This window comes from Hibiscus syriacus, unplaced genomic scaffold, assembly GCF_006381635.1.
Source record: "Hibiscus syriacus cultivar Baekdansim isolate YM2019G1 unplaced genomic scaffold, ASM638163v2 tig00003715_pilon, whole genome shotgun sequence".
In the NCBI taxonomy this organism is placed as follows: Eukaryota; Viridiplantae; Streptophyta; class Magnoliopsida; order Malvales; family Malvaceae; genus Hibiscus; species Hibiscus syriacus.
Window position 1 is genome coordinate 1,039,849 of NW_024061980.1, and position 17,506 is coordinate 1,057,354.

The 17,506-nt window shown below is 36.3% G+C and overlaps 1 protein-coding gene and 1 pseudogene across 1 annotated transcript; both read right to left on the reverse strand.

Moving 5' to 3' along the window:
* Positions 1-5,274: 5,274 nt before the first annotated feature.
* On the reverse strand, positions 5,275-7,548 carry LOC120181095 (annotated as a pseudogene).
* Positions 7,549-10,121: 2,573 nt separating this feature from the next.
* LOC120181104 lies at positions 10,122-15,770 on the reverse strand. The gene is made up of 5 exons (XM_039186314.1): positions 14,489-15,770; positions 11,974-12,953; positions 10,788-11,573; positions 10,241-10,549; positions 10,122-10,160 (listed from the first exon to the last, which is right to left on the reverse strand). Exons 1-5 carry the CDS (start codon positions 15,768-15,770, stop codon positions 10,122-10,124), a joined length of 3,396 nt encoding a protein of 1,131 aa, XP_039042245.1.
* Between the last annotated feature and the right edge of the window lie 1,736 nt (positions 15,771-17,506).

Below are 17,506 nucleotides of genomic sequence, written 5' to 3' on the forward strand. Positions count from 1 at the left end.
TATGTTCAAAGTTTGGCCACCTACCAAAGAATTTTCCAATGTGTACAAGTTAGCCACCAAATATGAAATTCACATGTTCAAAGTTTGGCCACCAACCAAGATGAAATTTCCAATAAGTTGGCCACCAACCAAGATGAAATTTCCAACTTGTCAACTTAATTTCTAGACAAATCTAACAAATCTCCACCTTGGCTTGAAAATACCAAGCCTACTCAACTTCGTCAACTCCCCAAATTTGTAGTGCCTCTAATTGCGCTTACAAGCGCCACACACCCGAAGGTGTTCATACTTTCAGGATGTTAATCAAGTTCAAACAATGATTGAACTTGATTACTGTTACCACCTTGGTCATCATATCTGCAGGATTTTCTGATGTCGCAATTTTCTAAAGTAGAATCTTTCATTCTTCAAAGATCTCCCGCACAAAGTGATACCTCACGTCGATATGCTTAGTTCTTGAATGGTAGACTTTATTTTTCGCTAAGTGAATAGCGCTCTGACTGTCACAATAGAGACTAATGTGACTTTGAACAACTCCCAAGTCTTCTATCAACCCGTTAAACCAAATTACTTCCTTTACAGCCTCTGAAACTGCCACGTATTCTGCCTCTGTAGTAGACAAGGCCACCATAGATTGCAATGTAGACTTCCAACTTACTGGGGCTTTAGCAAGAGTAAAAAAATACCCAGTAGTTGATCGACGCTTATCCAAATCACCAGCATAATCGGAATCATCATATCCAACCACATATTGACCAAGTGATTCACCCTATTCAAAAAATAAACCAACATCCACGGTTTGTTGGAGATACCGTAGAATCCATTTCACAGCTTGCCAATGTCCTTCTCCATGATCATGCATGTACCTGCTCACAACTCCAACTGCTTGTGAAATGTCAGGACGCGTACACACCATTGCATACATCAAGCTCCCAACTACATTAGCATATGGAACTTTTGCCATATACACTCGTTCTTTGTTAGTTTTAGGAGATAATTGAGAACTAAGTTTCAAATGAGAAGCCAATGGGATACTTACATGTTTGGTATTTTCATTCATGCAAAAACATTGTAATACATTTCTCAGATACTGCTTCTGTGTTAAACAAAGCTTCCATCTCTGTCTATCTCTGCTTATCTTCATACCAAGAATCTTCTTGGCCTCACCTAGATCTTTCATCTCAAACTCTTGATTCAACTGAGCCTTTAATTTGTCTCTCATTTTGACTCTTCGAAGCGATCAACATATCGTCAACGTACAAGAAAAGATAAATGAAAGATCCATCTTTGAGCTTTTGCAAATACACACAATGATCATATTTGCTTCTAGTATACTTTTGCCTCCTCATAAAGCTATCAAATCACTTGTACCACTGCCTCGGAGATTGCTTCAATCCATATAGCGATTTGTTCAGCTTACAAACCCATTTCTCACAACCACCATCTTTGTATCCTTCTGGCTGAGTCATATAGATCTCCTCTTCTAAATCACCGTGCAAGAAAGCCGTCTTTACATCAAGTTGAGCTAGCTCCAAATTCAACTGTGCTACCAAGGCCAACAATATTCTAATGGAGGAATGCTTCACAACAGGGGAAAATACTTCATTGTAGTCGATTCCCTCCTTTTGAGCGTAGCCTTTAGCTACCAACCGTGCCTTGTAGCGAACATCTTTCTTGCTATGAGATCCATTTCTTTACAAATACTCACTTGCATCCAATGGCTCTTTTACCTTTCGGTAATTGTGCCAGTTTCCAAGTGTTGTTCTTTTGGAGAGATTGCATTTCTTCATCCATGACACTTTTCCACTTATCACTTTCCAAGATTTGTATTGCTTCTTGGTAAGTGATAGGGATATCATCATCAATAACTGGAAGAGCATCGGCCACCATATCAACAAATCGAGCAGGTCTACGAATTTCTCTCATTGGCCTTGTAACTGCAAGTGGTTATGGTGTCTCCAATGGTTATTGGGTTTGAACCTCTTCATCTTCTGATTCTTCTATTGGAGTTGAAGAATCAGCTGCATCAACTTCTGGGATCATCGTCTGCTGAAACTCCACCTGTTTTGGAGTATGCTCCACCTGTTGCGGAGTACTACTTGTCTGGACAGCTTCACTTGTTACCTTCTTTACTAGGGCAGATTCATCAAAGGTAGCATCTCTGCTACAAATTATCTTCTTGGTGTCTAAACACCAAAGGCGGAATCCCTTCACTCCATGGGTGATTCCCATAAAGAGAGCCTTCTTTGCTCTAGGATCAAGCTTGGATTCCTTCACATGATAATAAGCAGTGGATCCAAATACATGTAAGGAATCATAATCAGTAGCAGGTTTTCCAGACCATACCTCCAATGGTGTTTTTCCTCCTATCGCTGATGATGGCAGACGATTGATGAGATGGCCAACATATGTCACAGCCTTAGCCCAAAATACCTTGCCTAACCCAGCATTAGACAACATACATCGAACTTTCTCTAATAGTGATTCATACGCTCTGCCACCCCATTCTGTTGTGGTGTATGTCTAATAGTGAAGTGTCGAACAATACCATACTCATGGAAAACGTCAAAGAATGGGTCAATTTTATATTCCCCTCCATTGTCCGTCCTAAGACGTTTGATCTTTCTACCAGTCTGGTTCTCGATCATATTTTTCCATTTCAGGAAAATTTAAAGTACTTCATCTTTAGACTTCATCGGATACACCCAAACTCTTCTAGAAAAGTCATCTACAAAAGTTACAAAATAATGGTTTCCTCCCAAAGACGATGTCTTTGAAGGACCCCATACATATGAGTGAATATAATCTATAATACCTTTTGTATTATGTATAGTGGTGCCAAACTTCACTCTCTTCTGCTTTCCCAGAACACAATGCTCGCAAAAGTTCAATTTGCAAGCCTTTGCACCTTTCAACAATCCTTTCTTTGCCAGAATTTGCAAGGATTTCTCTTCAGCATGTCCCAACCGCATATGCCACAACTGGGTTGCGTCCAAATCATCACCTCCGGAAGCTGCTGCAACTGCTCCAATAGTTGTACTACCTTGGTAGTAATACAAATTATTTTTCCTGATGCCCTTCATCATCACAAGTGCGCCATATGTGACTTTTAAAACTCCATCTCTCATAGTGACTATTGAGCATTTGGATTCCAAGGCTCCCAACGAGATGATATTTTTCTTCAAACTGGGCACGTATCGGACATCTGTCAGAACTCTGGTTGATCTATCTTGATTCTTCAATCGAATTGAACCTATCCCAACAGTTTTACAGGCATTGTCATTGCCCATATAAACAACTCCTGCATTTAGTTCCACTAAATCGGAGAACCACTCCCGATTAGGGGACATATAATAGGTGCAACCCAAATCTAATATCCACTCATCGGAATGGAATGTTGTTGATGAAGCAATCAATGATATGTCAGAGTCATGTGCATCATGCTCTGCAACACATACATCTGGAGCAGCTTTTTCTTTCTTCTTCAGCTTCGGACAATCTTTCTTCCAATGGCCTTTCTTTTGACAAAAGACACATTCATCTTTTCGAAGTCTGGACTTTGACTTTGATCTCCCTCTCCACTTTGGCTTTTGACTTTTCGAGCGACCTCTTGCCACCATGGCCTCCGCTGCTTCGTACTTGCTCTCCTTCTTAGTTTTCTTCCTGAGTTCATAACTATACAAAGCAGCAGTTACATCTTTAAGGTAGCATTATCCTTACCATGAAGTAACGTTGTCTCAAGGTGCTTAAATTCATCTGGAAAAGATGACAACAACATCAAAGCCAAATCTTCATCTTTGAAGGTTTCATCCATGCCCAATAAGTCTTCCACTAGCTCATTGAACGCAGTGATGTGTTCATTCATACTGGTGCCTGGTTGATAATCAAATCTGAACAATTTTTTCTTCATGTGGAGACGATTCTGAGAGCTTTTCTTCAGGAATTTTTCCTCCAAATCTTTCCACATCTTACTTGCAGAAGTCTCGTTCTTGTAGCTATACTTATACTCCCTGGAAAGACAAGATCGAATCGTGCTGCACGCCAAACGATTGATTGATCCCCATTCTTTCTCCTCCATATATTCGGGTTTTTCTTCCTCAATGGAGATGTCTAGACATTGTTGGAATAAAGCGTCTAACACCTCGCCTTGCCACATGCCAAAATGACCGGATCCATCGAACAACTCCACCGAGAAATTTGCATTTGACATCACCCACCTCACCGGTCCAGATGAAGAGCTTGATGTCTCAACTTATCCGTATTTTGGCATTTTAATTCTAACGAACAATATTCAATATCACAAACTGTATCTTTTCAGTAACAAAACCACCAGGATAACCTCAACCGAAGCTCTGATGCCAATTATTGGGGAAAACGAGTTATTTCTCACATGAACGTAGTTTTAAAATTGACCTAAAATGTCAAGATTAAAACCACCAAAGGTTGCACAGCAGATAAACCTGTCAAACTATTGAATATTGAAACACAATTGAAAAGAACCGAATAAAAATAATAAAGGAGAGAACACACCAAATTTACGAGGTTCGACAAGAATATCGTCTACTCCTCAGGCACCGCACCGGATGATAACTTCACTATATCGCCAATATTACAACAAATGGAATTCTTTAGAATTCCCAAAGTGGGAGAATGAAGAATACAAGAGGAAGAGAGAACTTGTTTTTGGGATGATTTCTAATGGAAATACTTAGGCCTATTTATAGTTGAGTTTTAAGAACAATATGTTCAAAGTTTGCCACCACCAAAGAATTTTCCAATGTGTACAAGTTAGACACCAAATATGAAATTCACATGTTCAAAGTTTGGCCACCAACCAAGATGAAATTTCCAATAAGTTGGCCACCAACCAAGATGAAATTTCCAACTTGTCAACTTAATTTCTAAACAAATCTAACATTCTTTTCATGGATCAATTTCATCATCAGAAATGCATTCATGTATGTTAAGACATCGAGCTTGATTTATGCTAGTGAAAACACCATAGATCACTATCAAGAAAAAGGAGAGACAGACCCCTAGATATGATGATTGCCATAATTGTCACTTGGAAACTGTGAGAGATTGAAGTGCCACAACAATGTGGTTTGAATTCATACATTAGGCACAAGCCTTTCAAAGACAATCCAAAAAGGAAAAAAATCAATGATGAAATTTGCCAAGGGATAAGATGTCTATGCCTTGATTATTAAAAAAGAAAAGATAATTGGCGTTGCTGACCTAGGCCATGCAAATCATTTACTCAGTAGGTTTCTCCTATCTGCATTTCAAACCAAAGCCAAGGGGAAACAAAGGATCACATGAATTGTCTCCATTGTTGATTGGCAGCTGTTTGGTTGTCCTAAACCATGTCATTGGCAATCGCCCCTCAAATTCGTAGTCTCCAAAAACTACATCAGTGATTCCCCTTCCTTCAGTTCCTGGTAACCAGGCAGTAATCAGAGCATCCATTTTCTCCAAAAGCCATGTCAGCAATAGTGCTTATTAGTTCACTTCCATTTAATGGGATTACTGGCTCCGAATTGTCTCCCGCAGACTCGGCGTATGGTTCTTCACCAACAGCTACAATGGCAAAAGAATAGTCTGACTCAGCCAAGGTGTTTGGTGAAGGATACTTTTCATAAACCACCTCTGTTTTTTCTCCCATTACTTCTCTGAATGCATCCAAGATTGTTGTGCCCAGAAAGAAATGAATCCGACATTCATATTACTTGTAGCCTAAGTAATATTTATATGCATATTTTAGACAATTTCGATTCAATGACGAGGCTTCAACACATGACGCTGGACAGCCAGTTAACAACTATCAATAATGGGCGAATACTATGTGAAACATACAAGTATACATCATATGTATTGGGGTGTTGAAGTGGAGAAGGAACAATTTAAAGATGGCTGGTGGGGTTTTAGTAAGGGGAAGAAAACATGTTTAGATTTATATAACTGCTTACCAATTGTAATTCTGCCACTGCTTCCTTGCCAGCAACGTGTCCAACCCCCGCACTGGTATCCAAGATCATCAGCATGTGTTCCAGCAATAATAATTCTTTTTGAATTTTTTTCCAATGGAAGGAAAGGCTTCCCATGATTCTTTCCATTCTTCAATAGAACTAAGGACTTGCGTACGGCTTCACGGGCTAGTTCCCTGTGCAGCTGCAGGAAATCATAGAGGTCACAGTGAATCTATAAGCTCTAGTATAAAATCAACTAAGAATTTTAAGCATTGCGGCATTAGTTAAGACATTCAAAATCTAAAGCAAATGACAGCAATAAAATTTGCATACAAATATATTCTTTAGAACAAGAAAATATTTAATCATGTTCCAAGCATTTCTTGTGTGGTGAGTCATTGGAATTTGAAGAAACTTTGTATAGTCCAAGAAGAGCATTGTCAAATAAGATTGATGTTAGCCGATTGAATTCTGAACTCAACAAATACTACCTTGCAGCAAACCGTATCTAGCAAAGATCTGTCAGAGAAGGGATACTCAAAAAGACCAGCAACAATCTTGACTCTCAGTATTCTTTCAACAGCATCATCTATCCTGGACATTTTATCTCCCCTGATTCAACCAAGGATGTCAAATCCTCAATAAATTGCTTATATCTGTAAGGCACCATCACCTGCATGCATGTTTTAGTCAGTTGAGAGTAGAAAAAGATATAAATCCAAAAAAGAAGTATTTATGCCTTGAACCAAATTATACCATGTCTATTCCGGCACTAATGGCGGTATAAACACAATGACGATAGTTTGAGCCTCTTGGTTCGCTAAGTCTGTCTAGAGCTTTCCAATCTGAAATCAGAAATCCCTGCCACAGGGATTTCCCAAAAGCTTGAGAATTGAAAACAGTATATGCCTTTCAGGATATATTGCAAATACGATGTCTACCTTGAAACCCAGTTTGTCTTTCAAAATCTCTGTCAAGTGGAATTGGTGAGCATGAAGTTTACATCCATTCCAACTAGAATAAGATGCCATAACTGTTGAAACCCCCTGATTAAGACAATCAAGGTAAGGTTCCATGTGGATCCTCTCTAAATCATCATATGATGATATGGTATTTCCCTCATTTATACCATTTTCTGTACCACCATCTCCAACAAAATGCTTGGCACATGCAATGACCTTGTATCTGGAATCAAATAAGTAAATCATTAAGTTCTAACCGTATCCAATGTGTTAGACTATTGGTAAACAGGAATTTTATAAGAAATATATAGTAAGCTATAGGTAGAAAAACTGATGTAAAAAGGTGACTAAAGAAGCTTTCAAATTCTTATGAATCTGTAAAACCTACACAATATATCATAACATGACGTGAAAAGGGAAAGGATTAAGTCAAAGTGCTTTATTGATCATATTTTAATGGCTTTTGTTGATAGGATATTTTGGATGGTCTTTTCCAAACAAGCCTTATATTTCTGAACTAATAAATTGAAAATGAGTAGGCAAAACCTGCCAGCTACAAAAGGATAACCCTTCGGATGTCCAACCGGTGGCTGTCCCTGTAAACCTGTGTTGCTGTAAGTCAATATTGAAAATCATATGAACCAAAATAAACCTGTTCATGTTCGTTCATTAAGGAATATAGTTTGTTCATGTTCGTTCATTTAAATGATAGATGAACATAAACGAACGTAAACGAACACAAACAAACGAACATAAACAAACATAATAAATGAACATAGACGAACACAATAAACGAACATAAACGAACAATACAAACACAAAAAACAAACTTATTCGAACACAACAAATGAATGTAAAAAAAGTAAACAACAAGAATAACAACTTAAAATTCATTAATATAACCTGTTACTTTAGAGTCAATTTGTTCGAATACGACAAAAACATACATAAATCATAAATAAGCTATATGAACATAATAAAGTCTTAAAGTTAATTTATTCAAGAAAACAATCTTCTTGAAATCCAAACAACTTCAATAATTTTCGTAACATATTCAACTTGCCCTCTGTTCGAACATAAATGAACGAACATATAATCGAACGTTCACGAACATAAGTGAACGAACGAGCCCTTTGTTCGTGTTCGTTCATTTAATTAAACGAACGCAAAATCTTGTTCATGTTCGTTCATTTAATAAATAAACGAACATAAACGAACTTCCCGCCGCATAGTTCATGAACGGTTCGTTGAACGTAAGTTCATTTACAGGCCTTAAAACGCGAGGTCCATTAAACGCGTTTTATAGAATGCAAGATAATCCTACGTGGGCTGTTTGGGATTATTTTTCTAACTAATTTGACACAAAGGTTGATTTTCAAAAAAAAAAATTAATGAGGGGTTTTCATTTAATAATGCCAATACATTTGAACGTAATTAGTGTTTGTTGTTTAACATTATGTGTTTTAAGAGTTTCTTCTTGGTTTAATTGTTTAAAATTTTTAAACTTTTTAAAAGAGTCAATTAAATCTCTTTGTCACATCATGTGAACTATTACATTAGTACAACGGATCACCATGTCATTACCGTGAACCTATACGTTAGCATCATAAATTATTTTGTCAGTATTCTAACTATCAATTACGGCTATAGATTTAAGGGATTAATCGAGTGGAAAAATTCAGAGATAACTAATTTTTTTTAAAGTTTGAGGAACTTAGAGATCATTTCTCTTTTCATTTCATCAAATAGTACAGTGTTCTTATACATATGTCCGACTATATATTGAATACACGTGTCATGTATGAATATTTCAATAATGGATTCTAGGCTTAGAACAAAACTGAAAAAACTAAAAGCGCGGGTCCTAAATGACATTTCAAGCTCTCCAGTCGTTGAGCATTGTCACAGTGGAGAAACCTCCTAGATGTTTCTTAGGTTAAAAAAATGAAGAAATTTATTTCCTCTCAACTGTAGCATTCAATTTATGATGCAATGGAACTAGAACATTAACTTCTCTTCAAGGTAAATGGAATAATTGGGGTTTTCTTTTTTTACTATATATTTGCAGTTCTAGTTTATACGTATATCCTACTTTTGTCTATATGTTAAAGATTTACAGTATATGTCCGCTTACATTGATTCAAGGAAGAGTTTCAGCTTTACTCTGTGGTGAAAGTTCCCTAAACTGTTGTGGTCCCCGAACTGATGGTTTCTAGATGTGCCAATATTGTGCATATTGCCTCATTTTGCCACTTCGTTGCTATCATTTTCCTTGGTTTTGACAGCCTAGGCTTCAGAATCTTCCAGTTTAGATGCTTCTATGGCGGCCGTATGGTCTACCACATGCTTGTTGCAGTAGTATCTACACCTGAGATGCTTTCACCAATGGCCTTGGAATTATCCTCCTTTGATTCCAGTGCACCTGAAACACTTTCTTGACTACTCAAATTTGTGCATCTCCACCATTTTTAATGTCCTTCAAGCTGATACTTTCTCCTTTTGAAGTAGACAGCCCAGCACTGACATCGACTTTGGCTATTGTTCTGGATTCATGCCCCGTATCTTTAATAGATCCTGCACTAGTTGCCCCACTGGTATTTGATGGTTTCATGATAGCCTTTTGGCTGCTTGATATTGGGGACTCACCTTCTCCATCAAGAACATGGTTCAAGCGCTTGTTGTTGGTCATCTTATTGGTTAAGGACTCAATTACATTGCAGATTAGATCAACTTCTGCTGCAGACTTCATAGAAAGGTTTCGACTCAATGTCAGTAAGAATGAATAACTAACATAACTTTCTGATCATTTAGTAGAGTTAATTAATTGGGAACAGACGAAATTTTGGTGGTTTTGATAGAGTTAACCGGAAACATGCTGCATTAGTTTACAGCATAGCTGGTTGATATAAGATTTTCATCTATTACGAATTAAAAGGGGGACATTCCATGAAACATAAATGAGAAACAATGACGTGATGTATAAGTTACTAAAACATAAAATCAAAGGATACAGTATTATTGTTGAAATTGAGTGCTAAGATTAACAAGTGGGATTACCTTTTCTGTCTCCATAGTTATAGGATCATCTGATTTAGCATTTCCTTCTTCTGGTTTTGATGGATCAGTTCCAGAGTTATGTTCAGTCCGTTTTTCTGATCCTCCAAGATGCTCGTTACAATCAGGATTACTTTCACAAGATGGTTCTGATTGTTCTTTTGCATCCGTTGACCTCATCGAAATTTTTAATTCATCTTTACTGGATTTTATAGAAGAATCTTCCTTGCCATGTGTGCCTTCTAGTGGGATTACCTTTCCTGTCACCATAGTGTTAGGATCAGCTGAGTTAGCATTTTCTTCATTTGATTTTGATGGATCAGTTCCAGAGTTATGTTCAGTCAGTTTTTCTGATCCTCCAAGATGCTTGATAAAATCAGGATTACTTTCACCATATGGTTTTAATGGTTCATTCGCATCCATTGAATTTGTCGAAGATTTTGATTCATCTTTACTGGATTTTATAGAAGAATTTTCCTTGCCATGAGTGCCTTCTAGGACAAGTTCATTCATTTTATGGACTGGGCTACCAATAGGACTCTCCTTTGTTGTGCTAGACGACCCCTGTTCAAGTTTAGGTAAATATGCGAGTCAAAACATGCTAAAACTGTACTTTAAGACTACTAAATACACATGCATACAAGTGTAATGTCAAAAGAATGGAGGTGTAGGAACAAAAGAAAATGGAAAAAGTATTTATTTCCAGATGTGAATTCATGAACTTCAAACGTTAAACATGATTTCATGAACAGTGAAATGCATTAAAAATATGGAAATGAGTTATTGATACTCTCATACAGACCTCTGATGTTCCGGGATTGCAATTACTGGACGGATCATCTATTGAATTCTCAACCAAATGCTGTGAAATTGGGAGCATTTTAAAAGTTGAGCTCTCCTGTGGTTGGTTGCTTGCCGAATTGTACCTCTCTATGTCTTCCATAACAGATTGCGGCCGACCGTTTTGTCTTTGTTGCTCCGCATTCGATATGGGTATTCTCTGTACCAGGATGTTTTGTGGTAACACGGACCTTGGTGATGCACACGAGCTGAGATGAGTTTGTTCAATCGCCAATCTTTGAGTGAGATCCATTGCAATAGAACTTTCTAATCTTTGTTCCACTTCAGAAACATTATCCTCAGCAATATTTTGATTAACTATGCTTTGAACAGAATTTGGTGGATCCCCATTATTATGCTCAGTTAAGTTTTGAGTATCTTGTCTAATATTCTTTGAAGGTTGGTCTGTACTTTGAACTGCATTTGGTGCATCTGCAGTGTCATTCTTAGTTAAGTTATGAGTATCTTCTTCAATATATTTCGATGGTTGGCTTTCCTCCATCTTCTTTTGAGAGTCTATAGTTCTTGTAGACTCATGAGATGTTTCTATATTGCCGTGCTTGTACTTGCAGGAATCTAAATTGATTGCCTCATCTGGTTTTCTCATCTCTCCTAAAGCTGCAGGTTTGATGAATGCTTGGGCTCTATCGTCTCTGGTTTCAGATGACTTCAACCCTAAGGTGTTAGCATTTCCTTGAGTTATCGGCTTAACATGACAAACGATATTCAACTCTTCTGTAGGCTTCTGCTGTTGAATAGTAAAAATTACAGTAAGCCTAAATAAGAACTGGATATGAGGAAAAACTTGATCTCATTTCATTTCAATACTAAAAGTTCAGAACTTTATGTTTGCTTTTATTTCTCCAAAATGAAATGACTGACAGACCACAGGCTAAATTGTTAATCAATCTTAAAGTTTTGTGTTTGCTTTATTTTACTATTTATATTACTTGGATTAGACTCTGAGATGAGTGCCTGATACAAGTATATATCCGACAATAGTATACTCATATATTTGGAGGATCATATTCCAATTTCAATGTGTTGCAAACAAGTTTCAAAGAATACATTTACTTTAGGAAAAATAAAGAGTTTGGGCAATATAGTTTATATTCTCAATACCTCAGAACAGTAGTGTAATAACTTACCTCTGGCTGCTGGAAACAAGGCTCGGAAGGTGTACGAACCACCGACTTCTCTGTTAACTGCACGGTTTTTCTCAGATCTTCAGGTGATATATTTTCTGAAACAATGGGAGTCGCATCTTCATGAGTTTCACGGTTAATATTTGCTGGATAGGAGGCACCGTCTTCAGTTGTATCTAACCTTGAAGATAGTGAACTTGTGTCATTCAAAATTTGTGTCGCTTCCTGTTCAGATGGAAAGAATGATGCAGTTGGCTCCTCAGGTTTCTTATCTAAACCAGAAAGCTTTACTTCAACAGAATCCTCTTCAATAATATCATCCAATTCTCTCAGTTTTTCTCGATTTGCCTCTCTTGTTAAGTTAAAGGAACCTGGCCACAGTTCTTCATTGTCAGAATTGATATCCCTTTCAACATCTCCATCATATGTAACATCACCTTCAACAGGTGAACCTGTTCCATCGGTTGATAATGTAGTTGAACCAATTTCTGAGACTTCAACTTGCAAGTCAGAAGCTATGGAACAGTTTCGAGTATGACTTTGTCGCATATATGTATTGTAAAACAAACTAAACTCAGCCCTGCGTGGAGATGGGCTGGGATCAAATGGAAGTTTGCTAAAATTTCTCCCCTTGGGAGGAATCGAAAGATTAAGAGCCTTTCGGACTTGACTGGCACATAGACTCAGAGGTTTAGTCGTTTGATCTAAGCCCGATGCAGAGTCATCAGATGAAGATGGTGAGGAGCATGAATCATTGTTTTTTGTTGAATCTATATCCATTCTTATTTCACTTCCACTCAAAACATGAGGGTTTTCATCATTTTCTACTATTTCAGTCTTATCATTAGCAGTTTCTGTAAATTTTTTATTTCTCTCTCCTGATGAGTTCATTTCCTCGTTGTAATTGGACTCTTCTTGCTCAATAACATCAATTTCACTTCCAAAAGCAATGGAATTCTGCCGGAGGGGACCTCCTTCATCATCTGAGAAAAGGGTAAGTGTTAAATAATTCCATTAGGAAATAACACACTACAAAATGAAAGAATTTTTTTCCCACACATAATTCGCGGTAGACTGCACAATCAAATTATTGTCCTAAACATGTTCTTCCTCTTTAGGTAGTTTAAAATCTTTAAGGTATTGTTTGGTTCGCTAGAATGTTTATGAGAGAATAAAATCTGAAAAAGAATTGGAATCTAATTTCATATTCTGTTTGATTCGTAGACATGTCAGATGAATTTAATTTCAGTAATGTAAAATGACAGAATTGTCCTTCTTGTTTTTTTGCTTTATTTTAGTTTGTTTTACAACTTACATGTAGTAATATATTATAAAAAATTAAAAAATAATAAATTTCATTTTATTGATTGATTATTCATTTTAATAAATTATAAAAATCATGCTAATAAATATCATAAGTTAAAATCATCGCAATCAAAATATGTTAATAAGTTACCAAAAGATAGAGCAATATTTCGATACATTCCAATTGGAGTATGTTAATTAGTTACCAAAAAATATACCAAAAACTATTTTTATTCAATATATGAATTAGAAATCCGACCCGACATGACACAAAATAATAAAAAAATTACTTTTATTCAATAAAAACAGACTTAATTGGAAAAAAAATATATAGAGGGGTATTATTGTAATTATTCCTAAATATATAAGGTAAAATTATATTTTTTTTCTGGTCGGTTTGATTGTTTTCACCCTAAACTCGAACCCGACCCGACCCGAGTATCACACTTAAAAAAACCCGACCCGACCCGTCCCGAATATATGAATTAGAAATCCGACCCGACCCGACCCGACCCGAAATAATAAAAAAAATATTTTTATTCAATAAAAACAGTGACTTAATTGAAAAAAAATATATAGAGCGGTATTATTGTAATTATTCCTAAATATATAAGGTAAAATTATATATATTTTCGGGTCGGGTATATTTCATCCTAAACCCGAACTCGACCCGAATATCACACTTAAAAAAACCGACCCGACCCGACTGAAATAAAGTTTCACCCTCCCGACCCGAATATATGAATTAGAAACTCGATCCGACCCGAAATAATAAAAAAATATTTTTATTCAATATATGAATAAGTTACCAAAAGATTGATGAGGGTAGTATGATCAAATTTCAATTCCCTCCAATAAGGGAATTGAATTCCATCCATTCTTGGGATGGAATTCACTTTCCCTCATTTGATGGAAAGTTGAAGCGGATTCCAATTCCTTTGGAAAATTTGAACCGGTTCAAACATTAGAAAGTGGTGAAATTGGATTCCAATTCCAAGGGATTTCATCCAACCAAACGCCACCTAAGTTCTTTTTTTAGCACAGTTTTAAGCAGAGCCTTCAGGAAATTCGTTGACATCCACAAAATTTTATAAAGGCTTCCGATATGGATAAATGAAGCAAGAAACTATGAATATCAAGGATCTTTTAACTATATAAAAAAATGGAGATGGACAATGGAGAAAAATGCTGAACTTGTTTATGTTTTGCTTACCAGGTGACCTTCTGAATCTATCGACTGCAGGACCTCCTACAAGCCTCTTTTCAGCACCATAGTAGGGATTAAACTGATCATTGGGATCTGGAGTGGTATCGAATGTAAACAATGGTCCATGACAGAAGCTCTCATGCCTACAAAAAAGCATTTCCTTTTGGTTGGCTGGAATGAATTCTTTTAAAAAACTATCAGTCGTGAGGTTTGGTTTTTCTTCAAATGGGTCATAAGGTAGGTCAAATGGATTCTGTGTAGGCAGCAAGACGGAAGGGGCAGAACCAGGCATTGGTATCCCTTCATCGTTGGTATTATTTGAAGCACCGAGAATGTTGTTTTTAACTATTAGAATGGGAGCAATTTGACTATGGGGAACAGTGCCCTTGTCCATCAGGCTTTTCTCAATTGCCATTTTGAACATCTTTCTTGCTCTACGTTTTGCCATTAAACTTTCCAACCTTTGGTGCCTTTCTGACCCAAGATCCATTAGATTCTTCTCATCTTCCTTCGTCCATTCAACCATCTTATTCCTATCTTCCTGAACCTTTACGTCCTCAGCATTTCTCCTTTCTTCCGATTTTCCTACATCAAATACACCACCAGTCCCACCCCGACCACCAATGTTAAGACTTTTTCCCGACTGCCCTCCGAAGCTATCACTCAACACGGTACGAGGTTTCGATGTCTCATTATCAAAGAGAGAATTCGCCTCATTCGGTGCTTGATCATTTCGAGTCTCATTCTGGGAAGAACTCCCTCCAAGTTCCATATTAGAGCTTCCATTCACATCTAAGGCCAGCTTCGAATTTTCTTTCAACAAACTGGATTTACCGGGCAGAATATCATATATAACTCTCGGAAAAAGCACATCCGGACTATTGTTTCTTTCCCATTCTAGGACTTCCTTTCGAGCATTTCTTCGAACACTTTTCTGGTGTCGTAACGAAGGGACCCTTTGTCTATTTAAGTCGGGAGATGGTTTCTCCTCGTTTGATCTGTCTACATAAGCAGATGATCTCTTCTCACTGTCTTTTTTATCAACCACTTGGACTTTAGGATGTTTGGTTTTCCAATAAAATCGGATGTAAATCGCCGTGCAGATAATAATCGGGGAAAAGTAAATCAAAATGTAGAAAAAAGAAGGAAAATATGTGTACACGAAGAAAGCAAAGGTAACAAAACCTGACAAAAATGGATATTTTCTTACAAATGTATAACTACAACTTCCAGAAAATCTAATGATTTTCCAGAAAAAAAGTCCAATACCATTTGCACCAAAACCCATTTCTTTTCTATTTTCCTGATTAAATATTCAGAAATCAAACCAATAGAATGAACAACATAACCGGGCATAAATAATCTAATACAAGAGTCTATAACCCCACCCGAACTTGAAGAATTTCAGATCAAACTTGAATTTCCAACATAATTAAAAATATGATATTTTTCTTATTCTTTGTGTTGAGGCAAAAACAAAGCAAAATCGTAGAAGAGAGCTGAGGAGCGATTTTGGATTTCTAATCCTCCATTTTAGAACTTCCTTTGCCGCTTTCATTTGTCCGCTTCCCTTAATTTATGGAATAATATAGAACAAAATAGAAAACCGGTACATGTAAGGGAGTTAATATTGCAGTCTAATTTAGCCATATGACATTGGATTTTTACACAATACTCAATGCCACCTGTACTTATGTCCTAATTTTTATCTTCATCTTAAAATAATATCATAAAATGAGTATGTGTTAATCAATATCGTTTTATCCGTCGAATCAATTTGAACTAATATCTGACTTTTAATAGTAAAAGTGAATTTGTTATTATGTTAAGATAGTTGTTCATCCATTTCTTGTTATTCTCTATGCAAATTGTGGATAATTAGATATATAAATCAAATTTTCTTCATAAATAATAAATGTAAAATATTTCATTGTTTCAATTTATTCGTTTATAATCTATAGTTGAGAACAAAAGGTTCCAGAGTTATCTTCTCTTCTCTTCTTCCTTCTTCATACGTGAAGGTTTGAACAAAATGTGAGTCTTCTATTTAGATAATTTTTGGTTAAATTTAAGGTTGAGTTATGATTATTAGATGATAACTAAGCTTAAGGAAAGCTTAAGTTATCTTAAAATCAAAAGATAAAAGAGTTAAGGAAGATTAAAGATTTGGAGTTCTTGAGTGAAATATTGAAATAGAGTTTATAATAAGAATTGAAAGTTGAATTTGACTTGCCATCAATAAGAATAAGAGATTTATGAAGTTAGAAAGGATTAATAACAAAGTTGAAAGTTTAGTAAGATTTTTAAATTTTAAGAATCATGATGAGATATGGAAGATAAAGACGGTTTATATGGATATAAGTTGGTTTAAGTAATGTTAGTTGAGTTTAATGACATGATAGGGGCTTAAAATAGAAGAATTGAGTGAAAAGTTGATGGTTTTCGGGCTAAAATGCAAATTCTGGGCAAGGTGTATCGATGCACATTCAATGTGTATCGATGCACTCTTTAAAGAAGAAACATTGAATGCAATTAGTGCATCGATGCATAAGGAGTGCATCGATGCACCCCCTTAAAATGAAAACATTGAAGGTGATTGGTGTATTGATGCATGGGTAGTGCATCGATGCACATGTTAAAGGATGCATCGATACACTGTAGAATGTATCGATGCACTTCAATGGGAAATGGAATAAATCTTTCTTTCATTCTAAGAAATGATAGATTAAAGTATATCAATTGGATAATGATAAGTATCAGTACATGATTATGTAGATATCGAGCACGAACAAGTTCCAGGACGACTATCAAGTTAAGATTTGATCGAAAGAAATGAAATCATAAAAGTGGATTGAAACTTAGTGAGGCCCAGGTGAGTGCATATTAGTTAGTCTATGGTGCTAAATGAAAACAAGACTTGCGACAAGTCTATTTCCTATATTAGAATGCATGAATATATGATTATACGTATATGAATGACATGAATTGTATGTATGCATGATTATATGTGTTAACATGCTTTTG